Source organism: Somniosus microcephalus, chromosome 9, assembly GCF_052327205.1.
Source record: "Somniosus microcephalus isolate GS21.2 chromosome 9, FLI_Smic_1.0, whole genome shotgun sequence".
NCBI classification, from domain to species: Eukaryota; Metazoa; Chordata; class Chondrichthyes; order Squaliformes; family Somniosidae; genus Somniosus; species Somniosus microcephalus.
Window position 1 is genome coordinate 171,625,919 of NC_140995.1, and position 12,447 is coordinate 171,638,365.

Consider the following 12,447-nt stretch of genomic DNA (forward strand, 5'->3'; position numbering starts at 1 on the left):
AGGGGGCGGGGGAGGAAAGAACAAAGAGAAAGGTCTGTGACGGGATGGAGGGCACTCCACTTCTGTGGAGAAGACATCTGTCAGAAATCTTGCCAGTTCTGCTTCCCTCGCTCCCAATGTGAAGAATTCCTGCATAATGCAGGCTTACGTTAGTGCCAGGGTGAGAAGTTTTTGAAATCATCTCCGGCAAGCTGGACTTTTAGTGCCGTGTGAAAATTCCATGCTTCTTATTGAGATGGGGGCCTCAGTAATTATGGCCCTCCACAGCCTGTGTAAATGACCCCCAAACCCTGAATTTGGGACGGTGTGAGGCCATAGCCCAACTCCACTGTATTCCCGGCAGCAGAACAGGACCCTGGGAGTTTAGGGTTCAAAACTTTATACAATCTGTCAAGATAGGCATGTAGCCATGGATTATAGAATGCCAATCTGCCTTTTCCCTTCACAGATGCGAACTGACCTGCTGTGTACTCTTTTTGATAGGACCGTAAACAAAAAATACTGTAACTAATAAAACATTAAATGAAACTTAACAAATTAAATTAAAATTTGATTGGCCGGGGTGATGATGCACTCCAGTCCCTGCGTGCCCACTAGTCGCGGAAGGCCTCGAGCGTGCCAGCAGACACTACGTGCTCCATCTCCAGGGCCACCCGGGCGCGAACGTGGCCGCAGAAGAGAGGCAGGCAGGCAGTTGGGCCGAATGACCCCCTCAATCGCCCGCTGCCTGGACCAGTTAATGGCCACTTTGGCCAAGCCCAGGAGCAGTCTGATGAGAAGGTCCTCCGATCTGCCCGCTCCCCTCCGCACCAGGTGACCAAAGATCAGGAGCGTGAGACTGAAGTGCAGTCAAAAATCGAGGAGCAGCCCCTTCAAATAATGAAAAAGGGGCTGCAACCTTTCGCATTCGATATATACATGGAACAGGACTCCTCCAGGCCGCAGAAAAGGCAGGCGGCCTGGGAGTCTGTGAACCTACTTAAGACTTTGGCCCTTTCCCCCCCTTTTTTCCTCTCCCACATGGCAGCTGCCTCCCATTCTGCCAGGGCATTTCACACCTAATCTAGAGCCGTCTTTTGTCTCCACTAGTCCTATCACCATCTCGTCTCATTTTGAATACCTCTTAATGTCTCTTCACTTCTCTTTTGTTCTCTCCCAGCCTCTTAATCTATTTAATTTCCTGTGCTTTTCCAGTCTTGACAAAGGGTTTGACCCAAAACGTTGACTCCATTTCTCTCCACGGGGATGTTGCCTGGCCTGCTGAGTTTTTCCAGCATTTTCTGTTGTTATTTCTGATTTCCAGCATCTGCAGTATTTTGCTATCCTACTTAAGACCTTATTGCACGGGACTGGTCCCCAATATGACCTGTTGTGTATTTCCAGCATTTTTTGTTATGGATGTTTTCTTAAAGCTGTTACAGTTTGACCTGAAAGCTAGAGACAGTTTAGTACCGAGAGAGTTAACCCCCTCAGCAGCAGGGAATGACGTGCGTTGTGAAAGTCAACCCACGCTCAGCTGTCTTCTTGCGAGAGTAGAGTTTGCCTGAGCTGCCCGGCCTCTGCTTCAGAAATGCGCATATCGGGAGAGAGCGGCTCACTAGGCAGATCCCGGGTGCGGGTCCCAAGTCCATGAAGCGGCGGAGAGATTGAAGAGCTGGGCTACAATGTGGCAGGGCAGAGCCGGAGCACCGAGCCTGCTGCTCGCCTTCGCTTTCTGCCTCTGTTGCTGGGGCTCGCGCCAGGCACAAGGTAAGTGCCGTGCCCAAACATATCTCCACTTCAGGGCGGGGGGAGCCCGAACATATCTCCACTTCAGGGGGAGAGGAGAGGAGAGGAGAGGGGGGGGGGTCGTCATCCTCCAATAACCTTGACATCTGGCCAAAAGGGCCAGATCGAGCTGGAGGAGGCCCACAGTGCGAGGTTTCTGAACAAGTGCTTTCCCACTTGCAGCTTGACCTTACTTGGGAATTAATGCTGTCTTGAGGAGGCGGGGGAGGGAAGGCTTTGATCTCGGGGGGGAGGCGTAAAAGGCAAATTGTAAAGTTACCATTTTAAGTTCACTAAGGGATATTTTCTGTGGGCTACGTGCTGAAAATCACCTTGGCATTGATTGCTGTGTGTTCCCCAGCCAGTCGATGCGAGCCACACTGGGGGTTACTGCCTTTGTTTGGTTTCGACCCTCTTGCTCATCGTGTCATGTACAGTAAACCTCTTCCACATCCTGTTTCGGCTGGTTTAAATGTGTTTTTTTTATGGTCTGGTTGGTGTGTGGGGTTTTTTTTGGGTTGTGTGACGGTAATCTTAATCTGAAGTTTTTTGTTCAATTGCTGAGTGATTTTTTTTAGTTTTAAAATCTCTCCCCAATGTAAAAATGTTTTAGGTTTCTAAACGCAGCAGGATTTCAAACAGTTTAGCTGCTTTTATTTTTAAGAGTGAATTGCGAGATGGCTGCTCCTCGGGATTGGGACTTTTTGTGCTACGCGTATTGGGAACGCCACTTCCGGATGGGAATAATAAACGGAAGGATGGGCACCGAAATATTCCACCTAGATTGTAGCGAGCGGTGAATGCTTTCTAAACTCCCATTAGACCGGTGGCATGTATTTCATTTATTGTGGCAAAAGGTTGGATTATTACAAAACCCGATTTTTCTCTAGCCATTTTCAACACAGATAATTGTATTTGGTATTCGTGGCGTTGAGGCCCAGTTCAGGGCTCTGGCTTGATGCCCGTTAAACTGAAAGAAGGCCAAAAAAAAATCTAAATCTGTTTTTCTTCTACCGCTGTCAACTGGCTGTATTAAGAGAGTTCAAACCTATCTATATATTGCGCACATAATGTATAATAATGCAAATTTGCGCATCTTAAAACAATACAATTAGTCCAGGATAACAACAGAGAATGCTGGAAAAACTCAGCAGGTCAGGCAACATCCGTGGAGAGAAATTTGAGTTGACGTTTCGGGTTGAAACCCTTCTTCAAAACTGGAAAGAAAATAAAAAGATCGAAGGCACCCAAATAGAAATTGCTGACAAGCCTCTGATGTGGCTGCTGCGATACTGTTTTAGTCACGTACACGGATTTTAGTAGAAAATGCGTTAAATATACTCGCAATACAAAGCTAAATATGTGTTTATTTACTTAACTAATATTCAGTAACCAAGGAAGTAAAACAGTTAATGATGAAAGCACACACTGCATTAGTGGAACTGTCATGTGGTGTAAATTGATGACTCCATTAAGTGGCTGTCCTGTGCATTGGCTTGGATTAAAACATTTGACTTGACCTCAACATGTTTACAGTAGAAATTGATCCACCTCTGACTTGTTTGTCATTATACATTGACTGAATGGACCTTGTGATAAAAGAAGAGACATTGAGATATTCAAGGTGAGACGAGATAGTAATAGGATAGTAACAAGATAGTCCTATTACTATCTCGTCTCACCTTGAATATCTCTTGATGTCTCTTCTTTCATTCCCAGCCCCCAAACTGCCTTTTTTTCTCAGTTCTGTAGAAGGGTTTCGACCCGAAATGTTGACTCTGTTTCTCTCTCCACGGATGTTGCCTGGCCTGCAGAGTTTTTCCAGCGTTTTCTGTTGTTATTTTGGATTTCCAGCATCCGCAATATTTTGCTATCTTAATACTTCACAGCATCGCTTCTTGCTGTTTTCTTTGATTCTAAGTTTAAAAGATCACAAAATAGATGAGGAAAATCAATAGCAAAATACTGAGGAAAATCATTTGCTTATCTCAGCTCATCCATCCAGTAAATAACCTACAGTTCCCCACCACAGCATCCAGATGTTTCCACCCTAATTTGCCTTTTCCCAATTTGAACATGCAACAACTTTGTCAAATTATCATGGTTTAATATAAGGTGATGTTCAGATTTAGCTTTTCCACACCTTGTACAGTATACCTCTCGGTCACACCTTTTCAAAGCTGTCCACTGCATTCATAACTCAGTTCTTTGAGGCTAGGAATCAGTTTTGTGGCTCTTCTCTACCTGGTTCAAAGTCTTGCAGCTCGGTGACTAACATTGGATGCGTTACTCAAGGTGCAGTCTGACTGGAGCACTGTACAGTTTAACATTTATATTGTACTCTAGATTAATGCTGAAGCCGTAACAGCCAATTAAAAAAAAATACTCGCATTTATATAGTGCCCTTCACACCCTCAGGATGTCCCAAAGCACTTTACAGCCAATTACAGTAATTTTGAAATGCAGTCAATGTTGTAATGTAATAATTAATTTGAGTTGAGCTGTCTCAAAGCCAGTCAGAGGCAGATTTTTTTCAAATATTTAAATTTTTGTAAAACTGATGGGAAATATTTTTTCTAGGTTAATTCTAAATGTAAGTATAATAAAACGGAACTTTATTAAACTTTCAGCTTATTAAAAATCCATTGGTATATGCAGTATAAATGCGTACGTAGCAGGATAACGGCTTGCAATTATATAATTCTTTTAATGTATAAACCTCCCAAGACACTTAAATGAGATTTTAAAATGGGCACAACGATTGTACTGTTTTTCACAGTTCAAGTGGGCAGAGTATAAAGTTTCTCCCCTTGGCTGTCAGTCTTGACTCCTTGGTAACACACTCGCCTCTGAGTTAGAAGGTTGTAGATTCCAGTTCCACTCCAGAGACTTGAGTACAAAATCGAGGCTGATACTCCAGTGAGGGAATACTGCACTGTCGGAGGTGCTGACTTTCATATGAGACGTTAACCCAAGACCCTGTCTGCCCTCTTTGTTGGATGTAAAAAAAATCTCGTGGCAATATTTCGGAGAAGAGCAAGGGAGTTCTCCCCAGTGTTCTGGCCAATATTTATTGTTCAACCAACATCACAAAACAGATTATCTGGTCATTGTCTCATTGCTGTTTGTGGGACCGTGCTGTGTGCAAATTGTGTTTTCTACATTATAACAGTGACTACAGTTTAAAAAAAAAAGTACCTTCTTGGCTGTAAAGCACTTTGTGACATCCTGAGGTCATGAAAGCAAGCAAATGCAAGTTCTTTCTTTCAGTCACCATTATACCTTACTAAAATCCTGCTGTCACTACTATTTTATGATAATGAGGCAGCGTTGGTGGTACCTCTCCAGTGCTTTGCAAATCCATTGGCAGGATAGGCGCACCATCGTCAGTGTTCCCACTCAGGCCAACATCCCCAGCATCGAAGCTTTGACCACGCTCGATCAGCTCCGATGGACGGGCCACATTGTCAGCATGCCTGATACGAGACTCTCAAAACAAGCGCTCTACTCGGAGCTCCGATATGGCAAGAGAGCCCCAGGTGGGCAGAGGAAATGCTTCAAGGACACCCTCAAAGCTTCCTTGAAAAAGTGCAACGTCCCCACCGACACCTGGGAATCCCTGGCCCAAGACCACACAAAGTGGAGGAGAAGCATCCGGGAAGGTACCGAACACCTTGAATCTCTTCACCAGGAACAAGCGCAAATAGCAGAAGGAGCGCATGTCAACTCAAGAACCCCACCCACCCGCCCCTTCAACCACCATCTGCCCCACCTGTGACGAGAGACTGTAGATCGCGCATTGGACTCATCAGTCACCTGAGAACTCATTTTTAATGTGGAAGCAAGTCATCCTCGGTTCCGAGGGACCGCCTAAGAAGATAATGAACTATTATGTTCCATTAAGTACTTGATTATGTCTTCATCATATACTTAACCATATAATTTTCAACCCTGTTCTTCATTTGGTTTTCTTCAGAATCTTTTTCACTTTGAATATAGCCTGTGCAAGTGAGAGTATTCTGGCACAAACCGTCAAACAATAGCACTTTATTAGTGGTCTTTCTGTGTTGGATGTTTTGATGTGTAGTCTGGTAATTAAGGGAATGAATAATTGAGACTTGTTGCCTCATTGTTGAATGCTGAAAAGAAGCTGTTAAATTCAGTTTGCCTTCACCTCTTTCAAAGATAAGGTGGCTATTTTGATGGTATAATAGAAATCTGGCTGTAAGATTTGTTGGGGAAGGGCCAATCAGAATGCGCAAAAGAATGGAACAAGAAAAAGACCATTGAAGCTGCTGCTTTCCTGTGCAATTTGTTATTTCATGGGTTTTATTCAATTTATTTAATTTCCTGAGGAAAAGGTTTTTTTTTTTAAGAAAGTTTGTCCATGATTCTTGAAGATCATTACATAAGATCCATGAAATGACAAATTATACATATGGTCTGTGCAATGTCACAAGCACATTACTCCACACTGTCCAGTTGCTTTCCACAAGGGAAACTCCTACTGTTCCAGTAGCACAGGAATAACAGAGTTCGTTGGAGTATTTGATCATTTTTCTCGACATATCTTTATAAACACTCAAATTCCTATCTACATGTTTGAGCAGGTCAGTGTAGTAGTAGGTGCTTTTCTTGGGAGCCTGTTCAAATTAAGATGACAACAGCTTTGTATTGTCTGATCCATAATGGCCCAGGAATTCGGGTTGGGGGCTTCCCGCGGGTGCAATCCCCCGACCTGCACTTGCCTAGCGCGCCGGCCGTTGAGCTGTGGGCCCGTGTGGAATTGCGATCCTGGGCCGCCTCCAACTGCCGGCGCGCAGTGCTTGCGTATCCCAGGGGCGCAGTTAATTCGATGCGTCCCCTGGGATCTTGTGGGCCATGGGAAGCAGGGAATGCTTCATTCATAAGCTTGACAGGAAGGGCTGTCAAACTTATAAATACCATAAGTCCCAAAACATCATTAAATCTTCAAATAATTTTTTTTAAATCACACTTTTTAAAATAAACTATAAATTACATGAAATAACTATTTTAAACAATAATTTTAATTTTTGAAAAATAATTTTATTTTCTAACGGGGCTAAAAATAAACTTACCTTTCTTTAAAGTATTTAAAAATAATAAACCTGTGGAAAAAATGTTTTAATTTTAATGAATTCACCACTTACCTTGTAAAAAGCAGGCCCTTGCGCCTGCTTTTTACATATCTAACTTCTGGAGACTTACCCTCCTGGGAAAACCTGCAAAAAAAACCGTAAGTTTGATGTGCACGTGCAGCCTCTCCTGCGCACGCGTTCCACCTCTTAACCCTTCCTTTCAGGGGAACGGAAGTGCCGGTTTCCCGTGCATGCGCAGTGCATGCAGGAAACCGGCACTTCCATTGGGCTTACGGGTGAGTACCCGGTGTGTACTCACCCGTGGAGACCCAAATTTCTGGGCCAATGATGCATTACTTCAGAAATGATCCATTTATCATATATAAATGATTAATGATTACAAGGTGCATTACTTTAAGTATATCCTTATTAAAATCCATCTGCTCATTTTTCAGTCTCTTTATAAGAACATAAGAAATAGGAGCAGGAATAGGCCACTTTGCCCCTCGAGCCTGCTCCGCCATTCAATAAGATCATGGCTGATCTTGGGCTCAAAGCCACTTCCCTGCCCGCTCCCCATAACCCTTCTCTCCCTTATCTTGTAATAATCTGTCTATCTCCACCTTAAATGTATTTAATGACCCAGCTTCCACCGCTCTCTGAGGCAGAGAATTCCACAGATTTACGACCCTCAGAGAAGAAATTCCTCCTCATCTCAATTCTAAAAGGGTGACCCTTTATTCTGAAACTATGCCCCCGAGTTCTAGATTCCCCCATGAGGGGAAACATCCTCTCTGCATCTACCTTGTCGAGCCCCCTCAGTATATATGTTTCAATAAGATCACCTCTCATTCTTCTAAATTCCAAAGAGTATAGGCCTAACCTGCTCAACCTTTCTTCATAAGTTAACCCCCTCATCTCAGGAATCAACCGTGTGAATTGTCTCGGAACTGCCTCCAATGCAAGTATATCCTTCCTTAAATAAGGAGACCAAAACTGTACGCAGTACTCAAGGTGTGGTCTCACCAATACCCTATACAGTTGTAGCAGGACTTCCCTGCTTTTATACTCCAACCCCCTTGCAATAAAGGCCAACATTCCATTTGCCTTTTTGATTACTTGCTGTACCTGCATGCTAACTTTTTGTGTTTCATGCACAAGGACCCCCAGGTCCCTCTGAACTGTAGCATTTTGTAACCTTTCTCCTTTTAAATAATAATTTGCTTTTTTATTCTTCCTGCCAAAGTGGATAACCTCACACTTTCCCACATTATACTCCATCTGCCAAATGTTTGCCCACTCACTTAGCCTGTCTATATCCCTTTGCGAGTCCTCTGCATAACATGCTTTCCCACCCATCTTTGTATCATCTGCAAACGTGGCTACATTACACTCGGTCCCTTCATCCAAGTCATTAATGTAGATTGTAAATAGTTGAGGCCCCAGCACCAATCCCTGTGGCACCCCACTAGTTACCGTTACCATTTGCCAGCTGGAACATTATCCATTTTTCCCAACTCTCTGCTTTCTGTTAGTTAGCCAATTCTCTATCCATGCTAATATATTACCCCCAACTCCGTGAGCTCTTATCTTATGCAGTAACCTTTTATGTGGCACCTTATCGAATGCCTTCTGGAAATCCAAATACACCACATCCACTGGCTCCCCTTTATCCACCCTGCTCATTACATCCTCAACGAACTCCAGCAAATTTGTTAAACATGATTTCCCCCTCATAAAACCATGCTGACTCTGCTTGATTTTCCAAATGCCCTGCTACTACTTCCTTAATGAAGGACTCCAGCATTTTCCCAATGACAGATGTTAGGCTAACTGGTCTATAGTTTCCTGCTTTCTGTCTCCCTCCTTTCTTAAATAGGGGTGTTACATTTGCGGTTTTCCAATCCACTGGGACCTCTCCAGAGTCCAGGGAATTTTGGTATATTGCAGCCAGTGCATCCACTATCTCTGCAGCCACTTCTTTTAAGACCCTGTGATGCAGGCCGTCTGGTCCAGGGGACTTGTCGTCTTTTAGTCCCATTATTTTACAAAGTACTTTTTCCTTAGTGGTTGTCTTTAGTTCCCCCCTCCCTGTGGCCCCTTGATTATCCATTATTGGGATGTTGTTAGTGTCTTCTACCATGAAGACAGATACAAAATATTTGTTCAGAGTCTCTGCCAATTCCCCATTCTCATCCTCTAAGGGACCAACGTTTACTTTAGCTACTCTTTTTATATACCTGTAGAAGCTCTTACTTTCTGTTTTAACATTTCTTGCCAGTTTACTCTCATAATTCATCTCTTTTTTTAGTTATCCTTTGCTGGTTTAAAAAAATTTCCCAATCCTCTGGCGTCCCACCAATCTTGGCAACATTGTATGCCATCGTTTTCAATTTGATACCATCCTTTACCTTGTTAGCCATGTATAGTGCTCCCTTCTCTTAAAATCTTTCTTTCTCACTGGAATATATTTTTGTTGAGAGTTATGAAATATCTCCTTAAATGTCTGCCACTGCATTTCAACTGCCTCACCTTTTAATTTATTTTTCCAGTCCACTTTAGCCAGTTCTGCCCTCATGCCATTGTAATTGTCTTTGTTTAAGATCAGGACACTGGTTTGAGATACAACTTTCTCACCCTCCAACTGAATTTGAAATTCAGTTTGTTAAGATCACTTTGATCTCTATCTTTATTACACTAGTGAGTTAGTCATCATGTAGAATAGTATTACTGGAACTAATCTCCTTATAGCTTACGCAATGTGAACAGAAGAGAACCTTGTGAAACTTCACTCGTCAATTCCTTCCTGGCAGAGTTTTTTTCATTTATGACTACTTCGTGCTGTGTTTTCTGTCGTCAAGTGGGTTTGAATCAAATTTGCTACTTTGCCATTAATTCCTTAAACCTTAGCCATTTTCAGTCTTTCAGGGAGCTTTATCAAACATCTTCGGAAAATCCAAGTAAATTTATGCCCATTGATGTCAGCCTTGGCTCAGTGGCAGCACTCTTGGCTCTGAGTCAGAAGGTCTTGTTTTTAAGCATTACTCCAGAGACTTGAGCACATAATTTAGGCTGGTACTTCAGTGCAGTACTGAGTGAGTGCTGCACTGTTGGAGGTGCCGTCTTTCAAATGAGACATTAAACCAAGGCCCAGTTTGCCTTCTCGGGAAGGCATAAAAGATCCCATGGCACTATTTAAAGAAGAGCAGGGGAGTTCTTCCAGTGTCCTGGCCAAGATATATCCCTCAGCCAACATCATTATACCAGATGGCCTGGTTATTTATTTCATTGCTGTTTGTGGGATCTTTTTATGTGTAAATTGGTTGTAATGTGCTTTGGGACATCCTGAGATCATGAAAAGCTCTATATAAATCAAAGTTCATTCTTCTTTGAGCAGATAAGGTTCATCTATTGAAACATTCAGTTACCCTGTCAAAGAACTCCAGTGCATTTGCGTACCTTTGCTTTTAAATTTATGCTGACTACTTCTTGTGTTTTTCATAATATTTAGTTGATCGTTTGAAAATGTTCCATATGATGGTCTTGAACACTTTCACTACTACAAATTGAAGGTGAACCCATCTTTAGTCCTCTATTTAAGTCTCGCACTTTTGAGTATTGGGATAATATTTGTTGCTTTCCATCTCTCAATACAGCCTCTGCATTTATGGGGCTCATAAATATTAGCTACTGTCTCTTTTATTGCTTTGCTAACTTTTTTGATTTTAGGCTGCATGTCATTTGTTTCCGTTGTCTTGCTTATATTTTAATCGTGAGTTACTTCACAATGCATATTTTACTGAGCTACACAGATGTGATCAAATCCTACTCCCAAATAAATTAATTTCAAATTTGAACACCCTCTAAATTGGTAAAGGATAGGTTAATTTGTACCATCATAAAAACAGTCAGCAGCAAAGATGTATCATTTTTGTCCAGTAATGCTGCCAAATACAAGTGAGATGACGTCTGTTCTCAAAGAAATGAAAAAGATGTTTGCAAGCACTTTCTGATAAGACTGTATCCTTTCACATCTGGCAGCCTGGTATCCCTTCCTTTTTAAAGCATTTTATTTTAGCCAGTAGGTTGTTTCTAGCCTTATTTAGAAACTGTGGTATTATTCTTCTAGGGATATATTTTCTTTCCATATCCTTTAAAGTAGTCTTCACTTTTGTTTCCAATTTAAGTTGCCGCTTTATCATCTCTGGAGCTCTGGTAGATCCTAAGTTTGTTCTTCTAAACTCTTTTGCACATCTGTACTGCATTAAGTTCTAGCTTTTAGTGGGGTATTATTGAACCCAAGTGTTCACTTATTTCCATGTTCCTAATCACTCCCGCTGAGCAACCAAATATTAAAATTAATTTAACATGTTGCCACTATAAATTGGCTGAATTCTGCACAATAAATCGGCATTGACATAAGCTAATGGAAGTGCTTTTAATAATGCAATATCTCTATCAATGCCCTGTTTGATATTGAGAAGTAATCACTTGTTCTCTGAAATTTTTGCTCTTTCTCCTTCACCCGTTGGTTGCCCCATGGCAATCAACCTTACACCCTGAATTGTTTCTGCAGTTTCCCGTTTAGTAGAGCAGACACACTAGGATGAAGTTCAGGATTCATTTCCTGACTGCTTTTACAGTACTTTTAATTTTCCTGATACCTACTGAGTATTGCATATCAGCAAACATTCAGCTAGACTGAAGGAAGGGAAGCTGCAGAATGCTGCCTCCAAAGAGGCTTTCTGCAATTATTACATGGATGCTATTTGAGGAAAATCCACTCCACTGAAATGGATGTGCACAGGGCTCTAATTGTGATCATTTTAAAAACCAATCAGAATCTCACTGGTATCAGATTAATGAATAGTAAAATACACCAAGGACTGGATTTTGCAACCCCTACATGTGCGTACGAGGTGCATATACGCCCGTAGGTGCCGTGCAAGTGCCGGTTTCAGGTATGCGAAGCGCATGCGCAGAAACCCGGCACTTGCGATCTGGCAAAAATTCTCTTGACAGATCATCTGCATGCCCAAGAAAAGTGCCTCTGGGTGGAGAGTTGTGCTTTTTGACTTTGTATGGCCTGCTTTTACCAGCTTAGAGTTTTTTTTTTTAATTGAAAAATGAAATTTGATAATTTATAAATTAAAAATACTCTTCAGAAAGGTAAATTTATTTTTAGCCCCGTAAAACATTAAAAAAAATGTCAAAAAATTAAATTTTTGTTTAAATATTTAATTAAATGGCATTTTAATTCATTTTAAATATGTAATGTTTTTTAAAAATGTATTTAATTTGTTGGTGTATTTTTTAGGTGATCCCCCCCCCCCCCCATTCATACTTTTGACAGTTCCTTCTTCCATTGGTTGGGCCGGCCCATGTGATCCCAGGAGCTCCTACGAACAGCAGGCACCCCTGGGAGAGTCCCCATTCTTCCCAGGCCACCAAGTAAGCTTGTAGATTTTTTTCCCATCGGAGTCTCCGGCCACAGGAAGCCTCCGATCAGAAATTCAGGGCCAATATTTCTTTCTGTAGTGTGACTACCCGCAAACAACAAAACTCGGAGTGTTGATTCTAC

At 42.1% G+C, this 12,447-nt stretch overlaps 1 protein-coding gene across 2 annotated transcripts in view; it reads left to right on the forward strand.

Moving 5' to 3' along the window:
• Positions 1 to 1,522: 1,522 nt before the first annotated feature.
• Positions 1,523 to 12,447, forward strand: part of LOC147112835 (interferon gamma receptor 1-like) — a 72,102-nt gene continuing 61,177 nt past the window's right edge. For both annotated transcript variants that reach the window (XM_085997510.1, XM_085997511.1), the window contains exon 1: positions 1,523 to 1,749. In XM_085997510.1, the coding sequence (XP_085853636.1) occupies positions 1,665 to 1,749 (85 nt within the window). In that variant the 5' untranslated portion in view covers positions 1,523 to 1,664. The remainder of the gene's footprint in view (positions 1,750 to 12,447) is intronic.